At 34.0% G+C, this 19,643-nt stretch overlaps 1 protein-coding gene across 1 annotated transcript in view; it reads left to right on the top strand.

Annotated features, from left to right (window-relative positions):
- LOC149806895 (regulating synaptic membrane exocytosis protein 2-like) overlaps positions 1–19,643 on the top strand; it is a 228,986-nt gene that overhangs the window by 187,346 nt on the left and 21,997 nt on the right. Inside the window, exons 15-16 of the mRNA XM_089959250.1 lie at positions 5,102–5,176; positions 7,019–7,123. Coding sequence (XP_089815376.1) covers positions 5,102–5,176; positions 7,019–7,123 — 180 coding nt within the window. The remainder of the gene's footprint in view (positions 1–5,101; positions 5,177–7,018; positions 7,124–19,643) is intronic.

Raw genomic sequence — 19,643 nt, 5'->3', positions numbered from 1 at the left:
CACAATTATTCAATGCCTTTTTAAAGAAGATAATGTAGCCAAAAGGCTTGTAAGTAACAAGATCAGATTCGAAAATCGAGTACCAAAACATTACTGTCCTTAAAAACCCTTTTTACTTTAGTTCATAATTGGTTACGTCTGTGAAGTTTCTCGCATGTCGAATTTGAAATTATAAATATTATAATTATGTCAAAATTGACTTGTGTATATAAAAAAAAAAATCTCATTATCACAATCATGCATTTGCAAAAGGTGGATTAACTGTGAAAAAATACCCGTTTATTCTATTGTTACAAGAAAATAACATCATTCTAAAATAGTATTTACATTGGTTATGAAAAGGCAAACACATAAAGAAGTGTTATACTTTATGACCAGCCTTAAGAAATAAATATAGGAGATTATGATATTGCTTTTATGAAGACATATAACCAATATTGAAAATAAATATTTCTGATGGGGGACAATTAAATGCGTATTATGCAGAATGTATTGAAAAATACTGCTTTTACTTTATAGGATTAGAATGTACAGACATGGTTAATGTTACAATAAAATTTAGTAAATTAAATTATATTAAATTAGATTTTGAAAATAAAATACAAACAGTGCGACAGAAACATCATATTTTTATGCATAACATAAATGAGAGAGATTATCATGGATATCGTCCAAGATATTATTCTAAAAGAAATGTTGCTGATGATGAAAGCATCAAAGGGGATATAATTATTTGACTGGTGAAAAACTAAAGAACAAACATCTTTCTATGGTATTTTACAATAAGTTTCAATGCCATGTATAATTAAGTTACAAAGAGGCTAATGTACTACCATGTCACATATTTTTCTTGAGAAAAGTCATAATTTAGCATAAGATACTTTTATCAGTATACATAAAATATTTATCTATTTGATGTTAAAAACAAGAAGCAAACATTAATGTACATGGACTGGTTTTGTTAATTATAAAACATACATTTAATGATGTTAAAGCTGTACTACGTGAACAATTTAACAAAATGCTTTATGGCATAATGTGGAAACCTTTTTACTGCATAGATAAATACAATAAACGAAACTTAGAAATATTAAAATGACCCATATACAGGCTAGCAAACCAGAAAATGAATCAAGCTGCTTATATAAACCTTTATAATCATGATTTCTTGTTATGGGTGTGGGTTGGATATACTCAGAATTCAAAATAGATGATGTGGTTATAATATCTAAGAAAACTGATACATTTAGAAAGGGTATAAACTAACTGTACTGAATACTTTTTGTAAAATAATTAATATTAGACAAATAAGTCCAGTCGTTTATGAATTAGAAGATTCACAAGCTGAAAACAAACTGATGGTACGGAGCCAGAATTTAAAAAATAAGGCCACTTAAGGCGTCTGTACAATTGAAAATGTATTAAAACGTGATTATAAGAAAAACTCACCTTGGTGTAGTTATAAACAAATTTTAAACAGTAAGTACCAATGTCTGATACACAGAATATTTAATTATTTTATAATTATTATAAAATTGTATGATACATACTATATAACCCAAGAGTACTAATTTTGAAATCAATCTTGATATTTTGAAAACAATCTGCATTTCATTTCCACAAGGCTTACAAAAAAACGTGAAATAAGAAATATTTTTAAAAATTCAAATATTTTATATTGTAACGTAATATTATAAAAGGATCAGGTCGTACGATATTTAAAAAATAGAAACAACATCTTGCACACAGAGATATATGTAAGGACTTTAATGGAATAATGCCTAAAAACATTCAGCATAATGATAACTATAAATGAAATTATTAAATTTTAATATAACAACAACACATGAAATCACAAAAACTACCAAGTTTGTCGAGATTTTAATTTTATGAAAGTCAGTTTCATAATGCAAAAATAAGTAAAGCTGTGTGTGAAACAAGCAAAGCTATAAATTGTAAGTCTTCTATTTAGACAACTGTTTATGTCGCTCTTCGTATTAATTTTTAAAATATATTAGACCTACTGTTACAAGTATATCCAATGATTAGTTAAATTTCCATAATAATATAAAATATATTGAAAAAAGCCGTTTGTTTATTTTATCAGACGGGAAACGTACAATGATAGGATTTTTGTCAAATAACGCAGGCATTTTATTTTCACTAACTGATATTGAACCTTGTATAAGCTTTGTATTTATATATCTAACAGACATAGTTAACAAATTCTCAAACTCAGGTAGTGTCTGCACGTATAGAGAAGTTTTGGCTGTAGAATTAAGAATTTTAGCTTATAATCTAAGAAAAAGAAATATTTATATCATGATACCACAAGACACTGCCTCGGGAAAAAGCACACATCAATATTAAAAACGACGATAGTAAAGTGTTTACTTTGTTCTAGCATCATTATATCCTCCAAAATACAAAGCAGAATATTTAACAAGATACACAAATGTATTAATAAATTGAACTTCGGGGATATTATTTTTCTTTTTCCTTGCATGCTATCACAAATTTGAAAAATTAAATGAAAATGTTATTAAATGTGCTTGGTTGGGGGTACTGGATGATATTAATTTGGATGTTCACAGCAAGAAAATTCAAGATATAGTATTTATTTATTATTAATATCAGATGATGAAAACATCATTGTGTATTAATTACATCAATATCCGATTAATTCACAAAGTATCCATAACTATAATACAACAATACATTTGAAGAAGATATTTGCATTTTCTATAACGTGGTAAAAATCAGGAGGAAAATGTTGTAAAACAGTCGTAAATAATATGTATTATGAACTGCAACGAAAATTCGAGGTATTCGAAACCCCGATTGAAATCAAATTGACAAGTGATACAGTTACCTTTGGAAAACCAGCTCATTACCATATATGTGAAAAAGTATTAGGTGATAAGATAGGCCATCACTGTTATATAGGAAAATGTTTTGGTACAACACATAACGACTGAACTTCAAATATCGCCTTTTAAAAGAAAATTATCAGTAGTTTTCTATAATTTACGTTGATATGACATTATTATTATAGTAGCCTTAATCTGAAAAATCAGACTGACAGGAAAATGAGCTATACGTGTAATAAAATGGCAAATGTGTACATTGCACTATTGGACATGTATAGAATATTCAATCTCGTCAGCTTATCAACTTTAAAAAAAAGAGGAGATCATAAAAACTATTGAATTATGTGATAATAATACCATTTATTTAATAACTTATAAAAGAGTTAACTCCCTTAATTACATAGCATGATATACCTGGTCTGACGAATTTAAATTGCCGCCAAAAGAACCATTGTTCTCAATCGTTACAGCCGTATAAAATATGAAGATAATGTGTTATGTATATTTGATTTAATTTATATTTTATTTAATTTAGTAGATTGTAAGTTTAAAAATATTTTAATTTTTAAATTTCATTATATGTCAAAATTATGTTATTTTGTTTACCATGAATGTGATATTTTCCAGAAGTTAGTTTGACCTAAGAGTTAGCTGTAAACACCTAACTTTGTATCTTATGCTGATTCAGTTGCTGGCTTTGATTGAGGGTCAATAAAACAACTTTTTTAAAATTCATTTTAAATGAAAGAATGATAATCGTGGAATCGAGACTGTACTTGTTTACATGCCATTAGACTTGTAGATTCCTTCCAAGCCTTTCTAGAATGTGATCACGTGACCATCATCCGGGAATCTGTTTTACGTCTCAAGCTACTGTACAGCCTTTGTTTATAGAGATATTTCTCAGTTGGGTTTCTAAACATTGGGACGTAAAGATGTTCGTTTTGTTGTGACAGTTTGGAGTTATAATTTTTATTCAAATTATTTTGATTCAAAAAGATTAATTATTTTTCCTAGAAATGCTTGAGTATACAGTATTCTTGGAAAATGACATTTATTTAAATTTTATTCGGAATTCAGACACCAGAATATTATTTTCTGTGGTTCACAAAGAACTGTACACATCAGCTCTATACTGAATACAGTATACGTCATCGCCTTCCATTTTGGAATTTTTCGTCAGAGCTCAAACTTGAATTCATTAGAACATTTCATTACTAGGACGTGTAAAATTTAATTTGTGGATTATTTTTGGATTTGATACTTAAAACCGTAAGTTCTTTTTTTCCCTCATTTTTACAGTGTTTTTCCAGGGAAATAAATTATTTGTTAAATTTTTCAAAGCGTGTTGTTTTCACTCTTTCTTTTGTTACTGTTTCTTCGAGCCTAAACAAGTAACATAAGAAATGAACATATATATAATTTGTATTGTGTGATTGACCTTTATGTATAATTGAGGGTAAGAATTGAGGTACCTAGGATAAACATATTTACTAAATTTGAGTTCTGGATACAGCCTTGATTTTAACCTTGGAATTTTCTAGAAAAATATTTTCTTCACAGTTTGATGAAAATTTTCATTAGGATGACAGGGTAGTGGGGATGTATATAAGTGTGTTTAAAACTTAGAATGTTCTGCAAATGAACGCTTGACCCTAATCATCGTTCTCAAAATTGTGCCTTAGCTTTTTATATTAAAGTTGATTATACTGGGATTTACTCCTGCTCACCTTAATATCGTAAGTGGAATCAGTCTTATTGCTGTGTTCATTTTTTATTTGAGAGGATTTGTTTATTTAAATTATTCACTAGAATTACAAAGTCCTTAATATTTTCCGACTAAATCAATATTTTGGAATTATTGTGAATTAATTCAAGGAGATTTAGGATTATATCACTGCAATACACCAAGTCAGTTGGCACTTGAGCACATTCGAAATTGTAATTTATTCGGAACACCAATATAATTAATTCTTAACTCTATATACTTGGACTTCTGATAAACTATTAGGACTATTTCAGATTTAATTCACAATACTTTATAAATTTTCACTTCTAGGGAGAAAAAAAACATGCAGCAAATAGTGTGTTGAATGCTACAAATCTTGGTGGTTTTCTCTTTTCTGTTACTTAGTTTCAGACCAAAGAGTCGAAACATAATATAAAATAAGATATATTTATACGGTGTAAATGGCTTTTTTGATACAATACTCATGCTAATTTACTTTCAGGTAGAGAGTTTTCTTCCTCTAATCACTCATCCCCTGTGCTCTCACCGACAAGCCCTACGGACCAAAGTCCTCCATGTAAGTATTGTCTTTCAAACCGATTAATCTATCTATGGATAGAGGCTGTTTATTTATTGCATATTACTCAGTAGAATTTAAACACTGGGAGCCTGTAACCCCGTTTCTCCAAACATTCGATATCCATTATACATACTGTTATAGACCCTAACATCGCATTTTGGGATTTAGACACAAATGCATACCTGACGTTTTGATTCAGCACTCAAAAGTCAATAAATCAGAAATGTAGGGGTTACATTTTTTTTCCAGAATCCAATCTTTGGTAACAAAGATCGCAGATAAGGGAAATGCAACCCTAGTCGTGGACTGAGATCAGTAAAGGTTTGAAAGGGAGTTCAAATGATTCAGAATAGTATGAACCTCTTTTAAAACCTAGTCTCGGATGCGGGGGTCGCGGGTTGGAACCGCGACTGAGTTATAACAAAGACTTCTAAAAATGGTACTAATAGCTGCCTTGCTATGCGCTCAGCATTAAGGGGTTATTGTTAGGACTGGTCGGCCTTGTGTAAATGTAACTGGGTGGAACATGATGCTACATGTCTGTGGCATGTGTCCCAGTGCTAGCCATTTCTATAAACTGCACACTGCAGACATCGTAGCGATATGACTAAATTGTTAAAGGTACGTTAAAAATCAAACACACACACACACCATCATATGGCATTGGACGTGAAAGCCTCTTTTTACAATGATGAATTCAACTACTTTATTCCGAATTATTCAAGGCCATGACATTTAGATCTTCTTTCGAAAATTTACAAACCTGCGGAGGGCTGGACTAAATAATGAGAAAGTCCTCCTGGGAAACCCATCAATCCAGATTGTTCAGGTGAGACTGTGTATTGCTGAAACAGTTTTCATATGTTAAAGATACAAATGATTTTCTTAAAAAGCTGAGGAAAAAAATTAATCCTTCTAAAAAACTGTATTCTGGTTACATCAGTTGTTAATTACTTTTAAGCTAACATCAAGAAAAATAATTTTTTTGGCTGATAGTAGAAGTATCGTATTTAAAAATCTGGATCCATATCGGCCGGCTGAGGAAATATGAAATTTAATAAAACTTTACATTGTCAAGAACGACTTTATTTTAAATGAAAAAGATCAGATCCCCCCGCTCAAAACAAATTACAGCTGCGTAATAGAATTTCCTTTAACTGATGCAAACATTATATTTATGTAGCCTAATGGGAGAAATACATATTTACTAAGACCCAAAACCTTCCATATTTTGATATCATGCTTGTTGATGATATTTTATTAATTTGGACCTTTTCAGAAGAACTCAATGTTTCCAAATGGGATGAATAACAACCATTCACCAATTAATTTAAACTAAAATTAGTAAGTAGAGATAACACTTTACATGTAAACATATGCAATTGAAACAACTTGGAAAGGGGGGGGTGCGTATTTAGATGTAACCATATGGAAGAGAAATAACTTTGAAAGTGGAATATGTCAAGGATATTGACACTCATAGATTACTACATAAATGTTGTTTTTATCAACACAATGCGTTCAGGTGCATTGTTAAATCTCAAATACTGATGTTCTGCAAGGTTTGCAACATGACTTTCATTACGTTTGTTCAGTTTTTGCTGGTTTACGAGAACGAGGTTACAAAGTCAGAGAACGTAGGAAAATTAAATATGAATCATTATTAAAATAAATGTTCACAGCAAAACACAAGAAATAGTCCCATTCACTGCAAAGAACAAACAAAAAACATTGCTAAGAGAAGATCGGATCTGGTGAAATGCGTTCGGAGGGTTGATGGGGAGGGGGCGATTGGTAAATTGAACAAAATACTACTGTAATTATATTTATTTATTTCAGTACTCAAATCAAGTAGCTTTAAACATTTGGTAAAGAAGAAAATGTCATCAGCCATGGCTAGGATGTCCTCGTCCATAAATCTTGGTAGTGACAAGAAAGAACATAGTAAGTAGCATTAAAGTCGTCGATTTCGGAACGTATAATAATAATAATAATAATAAGATCATTATTATTATTACTATTATTTGTATTATTATTAGTAGTAGTTGTACTATTAGTAGTCGTAGTAGTAGTATTGTAGCTGTTTCTGTTGCTGCTGCTGTCGTCGTGATGGTTCTTATAATAATCACGTCATCATCATCATCATCATCATTATTATTATTATTATTATTATTAGTGTTATCATTGTTGTCATTATTATATTATTATCGTCATCGTTGCTGTTATCACTGTTATTATTGTAGATTGAAATGTTAATTAGCGAGGGGAAATTCAATGAAACAGCTATTAAAACATCCAAGGAGTTCAGAAAAATTAATTACCTTTCGAATATTGATTTATTTTATGAAAATCCATTTCTGCTTACGACCTGGAAGAAAGTAGATAGTTTCTGACACAAGCATCACAAGTATACATCACATCACCAAAAGAATGAGAAAAAATTATGCATGTGCATGTGCAATGTAAAGAAGTGGTGCACTTTTCCATGAATAAGGTTGCAATGAGAATACATTATAAACTTCAGAAAGTGTTTTTTCCCCTTGTTCTGGATCCTAATATACACATGGAAAGTTTACTATGTCTTCTGTCTAATTATATTTAATAATGACAAATCTTTCCAAGTAAAATAAATAGAGGATATTTTCCTTTCTTACGTTAATACCGGATATATTTCGTCGTGTGGTACCATAAACATGATATTTTAACGAGTCACACGTTAAAATGTATCATTTTCGGTACCATAAGATGATTTATATCCGGTAATAACGCAGGAAACGAAAAGTTTTTTTAAAAAAATTATAAACCAAACTTGCCCCAGAATCGAAGATTGAAAGATTAAACTGCTTTTAGGCAACAACTTACCACCACCCACCAACTTGTTTTCGTAAATTCATCCTATTTTCGTAGCCTGATCATATACGTTATACACGACTTTAGAAAGTGGCAGGATTGGGTTGACCTAATCTGTCGCAGTGAATGACATTTTTGTCATTTGTACACTATTTGCCCTTATCTGAAAACAATATAAGTCCAATTTAGCAATGCATAAATTCGGGTTTGTCGTTGTTGTCAAGGAAGTAAGGGGAAAATAACTTCAGAGAGATGCGAAATTCGTATGTTCAATGATTAATTTCTACGTCTAAAATGTAAGTAATTTTCTATTTATTTATTTCTAACGCAAAAGTGTTCATTTTTGCTGCTGCATGTACAATTTTTTGCGGGAACACAAAATCAAGCGTCAATGCCTTGTTACACACATATCAATGGACATACGTATGAAGAATGAAGAAACAAACACACATAAATTAGTGAGATTGATCTCGAATGTTTGCAAAGACACGTAAAGAGGATACACAAATAATAGTAATAAACTATGTACAAAGTTGTATTATCAACATGTTTTGGAGTTACTAATTTTTTTCTAGTAAAATATGTTGCTTTGATAATTCTTATCTAATTATGAGAACTACTACTACCATGCAAATCCAATCAACCAGGATTAAAACGTTTAAGTTAACAAGCTCAAAGTTATCTGTCCACCTAAGAGACAGTTTTATAGAACGATCTCTCCTTGATACAGGTATTGGAGCCAAATTCCGTGAAATCGTCATATACTACATGTACCGAAGCGGAATGCGTGTTCTCTATATGGATGTAACTGCGGGGCAGCTGAGAGGGTGTATGTGCAATATTGTTGAGAAAGTATTATCGAAGAAACATTCTTTTGACTAGAAATAAAAGGTTTCTTCTTTAAATACGTTACTCGCTCATAGTAAATACCTCACGAGAATACGTATATAGAGGAGGGAGATACGTTCCCTTACCCAAGACAGACCATCTCTGGTCCCCAAAGGCGTGCAAGATAGATTCTAGATAACCAGACTTGGAAATAGACTCCAAATGTCGAGGAGAAAATTTCAAAGCGAAATGCTTTACCTCCCGCAAATTCAGCGGATGTCTTGAAACCTCGTCCTAATGAAGCTGTCGAACAACCAGGGAAAGTAACCTTTTGCGCCACGGATGTAGGTCCCACCCGATCGAACTGAGCCTTGTAGGATGAAATATCTGAGACAAAATCTGGAGAAGTGCACTAGGATATCCAACCCACGGCAAGGATAATAACAGAGAACAGTTTCACTCATATGCAATGTTTGTGGCAACTTCGTGAGCCGTGATAAGAATTAAATTAATTGGTGTGGGGTTATTTTCGATCAGCGGAACGAAAATCCCATTTTATCCAAGACGAAAGAGTATGTGCTTGATATATTGTTCTTTCCCTCTGTGTGGGCAAGAAGAGGTGTGATCTCCCGCAACGCAACTCTCGGTCTCAAGTACCACTTCAAACTTTGCACCGGGTCCTGTAAATGACCTTGAAATGAAGTGTCGAGAATAGACAGGAATGTATTACCAAATATTGATTACCCATGAACGGTAGCATGTTCTTGTCAATGAAATCATGGGGATTTATGTGTGATATTTACCCATTTTATCGCAACTGCATGTAGACGGGTCCACCAATAGGGCATGTATTCTCTGATTCTGCCTGCCGTTTGCCAATTCGGTAAGGAAGCAGGACTTATAATTTATTTGAGAGGTATACCAATAAAACTTTTGAGAGTGGTTAAAATGGTGTTTTGTTCAATGAGAATAGTGCCCCATGATAGATTCCACTTGGGCACAGATCCAACTTAATTCGACGCGTAGAAACCAAAATGAACAGAAGATTGGATAGGTCTCTTCCATGATGACGCAGTCTGCCATTGATCGTGGAACGTTAGGATTTAATGTTATTGGTACAAACTCTTTCTTGTCGACGAGCCATAGGAAGTTAACTATTGAGGTATGGGTGCCTATAGTGGCAAAAAGTGTTCTTATGTATACCACTCTGAGAATATATTTCATTGCCTTCATAAGCCGTCATAGTGGAGAGGACATCTCGCATGAGATATTTCTCCACTACTGTTTGTTCTTGGGGGCATAGTTTAATAAGATCGAGACGTGCATCTTCTGGAACTCAGGGCTGGGATGAAATACATGCTGTCGTGGTTGCTTAAAGCAGGTGAGATAATATCTCGATTTCAAGCGTTTCTGAAATAGCATCGATTATCCAGGCCATTTAGATCCGGACTGGTGAGACAAAGGTTGGAATTCTAGCTTTCCACCTTGTCGCCAAAATCTCCATTATAGGTCGATCCCATTGGGCACCTATTTAGTGAAAACCGAGTGATGAAGAGATCATTCCGTTTGTATTAGTTGCTTCTTGCGGGACAGCGAGTCCAGCAACACATTAATCAGAATAGAATTTGTCGAACTTGGGCGTAGGTTTATCGTTAAAGACACCACTTCAGAAAAATCAAACAAGAATACAAAGGTTTTCATCCCGAGATGTTGATATGTAAATGATGATCCTGAGGGTGATATACTCCACTGGCATCCCAAAATGACAGGACACTTCCCACATCCCAGTCCTCTGTGACTGCATTCGTACTGATCGTGATTGATGGAGGTTGTACTTGAGATACGTCCCCATTGTGAGTCCATTGAGGTTTCTCTACCTTCTAGATGGAACCTTAGACTGTGAAGACTGTGTAAGATGGTCCAGTGGTGAAAGGTTCCTCCACCATTTTGATCACAGAATCGTCATAAAGGGAGCCTAAGAAAGCGACATAATACTAACACTTTCACAGCCGCATTCAGCAAATCCATCAGGCGTAGGAGTTCTCGGCAAATATCGGCAAAGAATCCCCCATTGGACTATTGAAATTTTTGTTTCTGGGAAAGACATACTTTGTTTTCTTGATTGTAGAGTTCCAAACTGTGATGACGGAAATCTTGAAGTGGTACGAGGTCGAATATGTCCAAGTTGACAAGGAGACTGAGAATGAAAGGAGGGTAACACGTGATATCATGTATTTCTCCAAGATATACACAGCCTGCTGATTGTAGTCTTTAGCTTTGTAGGCGAATTACATGACTTTTTCGAAGCAGACTGAGTGCTGATGAGAACACTCCCCCCCCCCCTTGCAAGTCCAAACTGTTGCGTAGCCTCCACTTCGGGAAGCAATTAAAACTCTCTCTCTGTCTCTGTCTCTCTGTGTCTGTCTCTCTGTCTCTCTCTCTCTTTATATATATATATATATATATATATATATATATATATATATATATATATATATATATATATATATATATGCAATAAACTGACAACGAACAGTGCGAAACTAGTATATAACTGTCCTTCACACTGTTCGTTGTCAGTTTATTGCATTTATCCTAATCAATTCCTGACACACGCGATCCCTTGCTGGATCCAGTGCACTTGAAATGATTGTTATTCGCCATATGATTTGTATTCTTTATATATATATATATATATATATATATATATATATATATATATATATATATATATATATATATATATATATATATATATATATATATATATATATATATTATGGACGACTTAATGTTCTGAGTTGCAATGGTAATGAGTGTCGGCTCAGTGCGATAAACATTTGTTTTTCGCTTCAATCATCAATAGCTTGGTGATTATTGTACATTTACCTCAGTGAGAAAAGTCATCATTGAGCAAATATAGGAATTTAAAATGGGAATGACAGTCTGTTGTGTAAGGAGAAATTTAACATGGGAATGACAGTCTGTGGCATAGGAGAAATTTAACTTGGGAATGGCAGTCTGTTGTGTAAAGGGAATTTAACACGTATAATGTTTATGGGATTTAAGGGATTGGCCTGAATGGTGTCAAATACCAATGTATTGAATGCACTCACAAAATGTATGCCTCACATAATAAAGACAATGAATTTACATGGAGAAAAAAAAACATGTTGCGAGCTTTACTGACAGTTCAACGTATTTTGGCGAAACTGCGTGCTGTTTTCAAGATTTCCTGTCATATTGTAAAATTGCATTCAGACAGAATGTTGAATGACTGCCCTGTGTTCTTTGTTTGAATTGAAATGGCAGAGTCAGCCCAAAGCGAGGGGTAAGTTTCTTATCTCTTTAATCGTGGGTTACCGAGCAATCGACTCTTACTTTACAAATTACAATAAAATATTAAAACCATCGAATAAAACTTGCACAGAAATGTATCTTAAATTTATGCAAATGGTCATAAATTTGGACCCTTATTTATTGCATTAAATAACCACTCCTTGGCCCTTAATACTTCATTGTGCACTATACTTAACGATCTGGGACTACATTAAGTTATAGTTAAATGGAAATGGCAATGAAAAACTTAACGTTATTTCAAACCCATCTGGCGAATAACGTATATTTGGATACCTTAATTCAAATTCCTCTTAAATCATCAAATGTCTGAGCAACCACTGCGCATTTCAATATTCAACGCCAAATCAGTAGGACTATCTGAAAGGCGCAGATAAATAGTTAACTGATCAAGGATCAGGTTATCAACGTTTTTTTTTGTTTTTTTTTCATGACAGAAACATGACTAAACTAATCAGGCGATGAGACTACGTGCTCGCATCTATCATCCTCCTGTTAATCCATCAAGTCATTCCCACGCTATCCAGAATCTTCATTTACTACACATTTGAATTTCGATCACATATTGTTTGAACTGTTCCAAACTGCACTCAAAATGGAGCAAAGGTCAGTCCATTTTTCTCCCTCAACCGCCCTCCTCCTAGTTGAAAATACAAGCTTAATGAGTCTCTCTTTTTGGAGCAGTTTTCTAACTTTCTGGAGTATGGAAATTTGATACTTGGCAATCTGGGTATTCTTAGAGATTTCAACTTTCACTTTGACTGTTCTGGAAACCTATACACATCAAAACTCCTATATTCGATTCACATATTCAGCCTCTAAAATTCAGTTATACAACCCACCCATAGACATTTAGATGGAGTCTTCATAAACCTGATGATAATAGTCTACAGTCTTCATTGATGCCCCACGACATTGCATCGGATCAGCTCTGTGTCATATGGCATCTCAGTGTTTTGTGTATGCAATCGATCATATTCTTACTTGTCTGTGATAGGCATTTTTACCGACACCTGAACACAAGTACAAAACACTCAATGAACGATACTTAACTCGATGTAGTTTTGTTTGCAGTTTAAAAATATAATGGAACTCTTACTTTGATTTAAATGTCTACAAAACCTTATTCTGAGCTTGTTTGTTTTAATACAGTACCGTTCTAAAATATAACTACTCCTTGACATAAATATCATGGTGGGAACAGACATTCACCGAGAAAGACAAATTCCACAAAAATACGATCTACTAAATGTTTTAATGAAAACGAATGTGATGCCGCCCCATGCGACCAGACTTTATCTATAGAAGTGCGAAATCATATTTACAAGTACTTTGTACAGATTCAAGTGAGATGGGTAATTAAAAGTTGAACATGTTTGAAATGCCCTATTTGAATAGTATACGAAGGTCTATTCTCGGGAAAAACCACACCCGCCTCAAAACTCTGCTGGATAAAGGGTTATTGATGCCACAACGTCTGCAATTAGTGTAGCACTGAATTAAATGGTTGTAAATGGACAGTTTATAAGAGCACATTCAGAATCTACCAGTGGAAATATGGGCCAGATTAATGTAGGTGTTGAAAAGATTCAAATGAAACGCAAATAAAAAATTGTATCCGAAATGGCATAACTTTTATAATCGTTGGTATCTATGTGCTATAAAAGGTTGATTACTTTGAAAATGCTAAAATGCTCAAGCATTGAAAAACTGCGAACACGTTTTCCGACTCACCATGCCACAGATATTTTCATCAGTGTTAACCAAATTCCTTGGAATTACTCAATGAGAACAGTCTAATCTTCGAGGATTACCAAGTACTTAAAAGAACTGATTCGACAACACGATATGCTTCCTTTTAATTTTAGACGACATGTCTTGTGTGTGTTACTGACTAAAGTCTTGGATTTCTTTTACCTGCAGATTATTTGCTGCAAATTTATGAACAGTACATGCAAAAATATGACCGCCAAAACTTTTTATGCGCACCAAGTGCCACCAAGAGTAATAAAAGAAACTTCTTTAACCCAGACTGAGAAAGACATTATTCGCACCATATCTACTCATCAGAACGTTTGACTGAAAAATATACGTGGCTAGAAAATATTTGGATTCGACACTTGGAAACAAGAGGTGGGTGATGATGTCAATGCCATTGTATGTGACTGATGAAAGAAAGAAAATATGATATTTGGAGGTTTTTATAGTTGTTGTTTGTTTTTAATAGATTTAAATATGTTGTGCCATGAAAGAAACCAAAGCGGGGAATTTGCAAATTCATTCGAAAATACGCATTAAGCAAATCTTTTTTAGAAACTCCAGAGTACTCCTCTCAAGATAAAAATTAAAATACGTTTTACATCTATCAAGAGAAAAAACTGTGATTTCCAGAATGTCACAGAAATAGAATAACTGGGGCAGTATACAATAGAGACAAACGTAACACTAAAGAACTCCAGTCAAAGAGTGTTCCAAAAATCTATTGAAAAAGGAGAACACTTCACTCGCAGAATAAAACACAGAACAAGAACTGAATCCAGCAATGAAATTTCAAGCAACACAGCATAAAACACAACATAAGAACCAATTACTGTGCATAAATCAAAACAAAAACCAGAAAATAAAAGAAGGATAAGGGGCTTTTGTGATGTGTTTTGAAATTTCATTGTCATCCCTATTTAAGAGAATATACTAAAAAAAAACGTATCCTAAGTCTTGATTTGTTTCTTAAGTATAAATAAGATAGTAAATTACTCACAAAAGCACACCCACATATCAATTTCGAAATGGACGAAGATTGGTTTTGTTTCATTTCACAGTTATTTGAGTAGTATCCTTTTCTTCATGAGTTCTAGGGGGACTCTGGAAAGGGCCATTGTGTTTTTAAAAAAAGGACTTGAAAACATCACATGCAACTGTAATTAATTTTTTTCTCTTAACAAACATTCTGTATAAGAGGCATTAACATTGGATTTCCGTTAAAATATGTACCGGCTTATTTTGAATTTGATCTCTGTAGAAATAATGGAAAAAATATTCGCTTTTATGAACATTATGGCTATCTATTTTCTTTAGAACAGAAACTTATTGTGCGACTATGGTAAATTGATGTTGTACTACTCTCTCAAACTTTGATTGTATAGTGCGGGGTGTTTAATAGTAGGTTGATGGGTGCTGGATAGTACTTAACTAGTTATATATATATATATATATATATATATATATATATATATATATATATATATATATAGTCACCCATATTGAACCTGTGGATATTTGTAACATTTCCTTTCTAGATGGCCCTATACATTTTTGACATGGAGGCATAGCGTTCAATTCCCGTTTGACCAGTCAGAATCTCACACATGTTTGTCCTCTAAACATTGTGAACATTACATTTCCTGTTAGGTCCTATGGAGATTACGGATGTTTCCGAAAGTTACATTTTCTCTTGTCGTCATATAAATCTAAATGTTAAACCTACAACTTAATGGCCTAATGTTAAATTCAGTTAAACCACATACAGGCCCACACATGTTAAATATTTAGTCTAAAAGGGTAATGTTTAATTCCCGTTAGATTCCATACTGGCCAATACGTTGTTTTATGTAACCAAATTCAGCTAGCTGACCTAACCGTTTTTAATTTGCTAAATTTATTTGGCTGGGGATGGTAGTGTAAAATTATAAATTCAAAACGCAGCCCAAACAAATATCAAGTGGGTTAGAACAGGGTGTCACTTCTAAGTCCTAACTAGCTATATGTGCTGGGAGGGGGCTAAGGAGTATCAACAATATAATTCTCCATATATATCTACATATATATCTACTTATACCCAGTGCCGTCTTAAGGCATGGGCACATTGGGCAGTTGCCCAGGGCCTCGCGTTTCTAGGGGCATTATCATGCTGCCCATATTGTTAATGAATATTGAAAGATCTTTTGGCAATTTAATTTGCTTTAAAAGTGCAGTAGGAAGCACGTTTCCCAATTTTAAAAAATAGTGACATCTAGCGGAATTCCTGTGGGTGGGTAGGGCCGGTAGGGGGCCCCAGGGCATTGCATTGCCCAAAGCCTACAATGTTGTTAAGACGGACCTGCTTATTCTATCTTGAGGACACACAAATGGCGTTTAATGTTTGTAACTTTCCTTATCTCTCTCTCTCTCTCTCTCTCTCTCTCTCTCTCTCTCTCTCTCTCTGTACTGGACAACATTAAGTACAACTGATTCTGATCTTTCTTCCACGTCAAAGCTGCTGTAGTGGAAGGTGATTCCGGTAAACACCATGCAAGAGAAGTAACAATCTCTGTCCTCGGCGAGAGCGACTTAACCGGGGACGTCATTTCAACTTTTTACGAAGGGGGAGGGCAAAACTTGATTCATGCAAATATCAACGCGCTGTTTCAGGCTGAATAACAGATTAAAGAGATAGTAATAGCAGGGACGTCATTTCAATTTTTTCTGGGTGGGGGCAAAACTTGACAGGCTTGTTAATTTTCGTATATAGACTACAGCAATTTTACAGCACATGCGAATTCAGGGGGGTATCCCCCCCCCCCCCAATGACGTCCCTGGAGTTAACATGTGCTGCCAGTCATGTGAGAGATCTAACATTTTGCGAAATCCTACTCTGAAATGTTGAAATCAAAATTTGGCTTCGAGAGGGAAAAAAAACAAAAGAAATCCAGTGTGTCAGTAGAAAATTAACCAGAACTAGGTTCGTGGTTTTAATGAAGGAAAAATGACAAACTCACAAGTTTACCAGAAAAACTCTTAGCTTCATAGAGGGTAAATTTGTTAATTTTGAGAAAATGAACAATTTTTTGCTGATCTCAAATGTTCACAGATGACATGTTTTACTGTGTGTTTTAAATCAAAGGCAAACCACGATTTCAGTAACGAGTGAAGTGACTTTGGAGAGAGAGTATATGCTACCCTAATTGATGCAAAGTTTTGTAGCATCTTAAGAACTAAATGTGCTTCAGATGCTGTTCTGCCATCGCGAGAGAGAGAGAGAGAGGGATAGAGAGAGAGAGAGGGGGAGGGGGAGAGAGAGAGATGGGGGAGGGAGGGAGAGAGAGAGGGATTTACTCCGCACCTTACGTAAGCTTAAAACAGGTCAGTTTCAGATATAGCTACTGGTATATCATAGGTCTGTTAGAAAAGAATGAATGAAAAATGTAGTTGATATTAAATTATTTTGAGTAAAACACAACTAGGTGACCGTGAAATAGCGGACTTCAGTAAAACCATACGATTTACGATAAGCAAAAGAAAGACTGTAGTATCCACGCAATTCAATCACGAGCGATTTTACGAACTCGTTCTACAAGGAGATAACCTTCCTTTGAATTTAATGTGTGTGTGTGTGTGTGTGTGTGTGTGTGCCAGTGACTATATTACCTGGATTTCGTTTACCTGCAGATTTTCTGTGACAAAGTTATAACTATTTCCTCAAAATAAAATAAATTCCTGCTGACTGTGTTTGATATATTTTTGAAATTTCACTGCAAGCCTAATGCAGGAAAATATATAAAGAATGTGCGCGTCTGATAGATAGATAGATGGATGGAAACGGTGTTTCACTGTTGGGACTTAAAACTTAAACTCTTCAATTTCATCTGGAAGTTTTAGCATGTGGAAATCATCGTTTATGTGATTTGAATGTAAAATATATTTCAGGGGTTAGGAAACAATTTTCATTCCTGGACGATGTTTTCTGTGACCAGATTCAGGGAGAACTGTCATCTCTCCATTATCTGTGCTTGGACACCCACCCTCAGGATGATTCCGAATGTCATTATTCATTATTATTGGTAAAATACATACTTTTTAAAAAGTGATTTATCTGTCTATTGCCCCCATAGCTACCCACCTTCTCATTTTGAGCCGATAATGTCGATTCAACTGAACAAAAATAAATTGGGGTTGCCAATTGGCATTCTTTTTTAACAAAATGTTGCACTGCGACCAAATTTTCAGCGCACTAAATTTCTCAAAAAGGCAAATGGCTAACAGGAAGGCTAGCAAAATAATTTTTGTTTGTTTTTGTCAGTGACATATGCGGCATTCTTTTAGAGAAATGATTCAACACATTTCCATTAGAGACGATAGAGACCTGACCATTTTGTTCCATGAGTGTGTTGCCGTTTCTAGTATAGGACATAGTGTTATCCCATGTTAAATTTCCCTTATGCCCCACACTATCATTCACTTGCTAAATTTCCGTTATGTTCCCAGCATCATCTCTTCTCAATGGGGTGGCCGCACACTTATGACCAAGCCATTGATTAAGCAAAGAAGAAACAACTTGCCTATCGCTTTGGTCAGACACTGCCATTTCAACAAAACACAATCATAAGATCCACTAAGTCCGTAATAAATGTAACGATATTTTTCTGCAGGGACTCGCTGACTCCAAATAGACAGATGATAAGTCAGATTTTTACATACATATCTACTTATATTGTCTTGATGACATAAAATGGCTTTTAATGTTTGTGACTTTTTTACATTTCTCTCTTTCTCTCAATCTTTGGAATGGACATTACATTACAACCCAAGCTGTACGATTTACTTTTTTGCCAATATATTTATCAAGCAAAACAAATTATTGTCGCCACTTGTCAATCCGTCCAAATAGAATAATACAATAGACAGGATAAATTGTTTGGCATAACAATTATGTATCGAATTGGCTTCTCTTGTGCACTATATTTCCTATGTATTGTCCTTTAACATAATCATATGTTATTTTCTGTTGATTTGGTAGTACAATCTTTTAAATTTCTACATTATTGTACCATATGCGTATCTTTGTTATACGCAATCCCTGCATCTCTGTAAAGATGTATTTCGTTTTCCATTTCCTCCACCAGCGCTCTCCTTGCCACTTGTGACGCCTTACTATTGTCGCCATTATAATTGTTCAGTTATTAATTGATGTTCTCAATTTTTTTATGGTAAAATATCAACTTACTGCGCTTCCGCCATTTATGTCAATAGAATAATATTTTCTTTTCGTTTCCAGCTATTAACTGATTCATTATATCCCTTCCATTTTACGAGAAATATATTTTTTCCACTTCATTCTCTTCATTTTCGATATCTCTTCAATTTGCATATCCCTTCCTTGTACAATATATTTTATATCTCCCCTCCATTCAGGTCTTACAGTTCGCATCATCTAACATTACTTGCCTAAATTGAATATTTCCTCAGTGAAAGAAGAAAGATAACCCTCTGCAAAAATTGTCCAATTTCATGCTCTAACCGTGTCATGGATCTTGAATTTTGGAAATGCATAAAATGTACCAGTTAATGTCCTAACAATGAATATAATAGTTTGTACTTTTGACCTATTTTTCCCCGCTTGCATCGACTGGAATCATACCTATTGATGTGTAAAGACTATTATTATTTTCCTCAA

This window comes from Sinohyriopsis cumingii, chromosome 1 (assembly GCF_028554795.1).
Source record: "Sinohyriopsis cumingii isolate HCF-2022 chromosome 1, ASM2855479v2, whole genome shotgun sequence".
Classification (NCBI taxonomy): Eukaryota; Metazoa; Mollusca; class Bivalvia; order Unionida; family Unionidae; genus Sinohyriopsis; species Sinohyriopsis cumingii.
The sequence above is the reverse complement of the archived record's forward strand: the minus strand, read 5'-3'. Positions and strand labels throughout refer to the sequence as shown.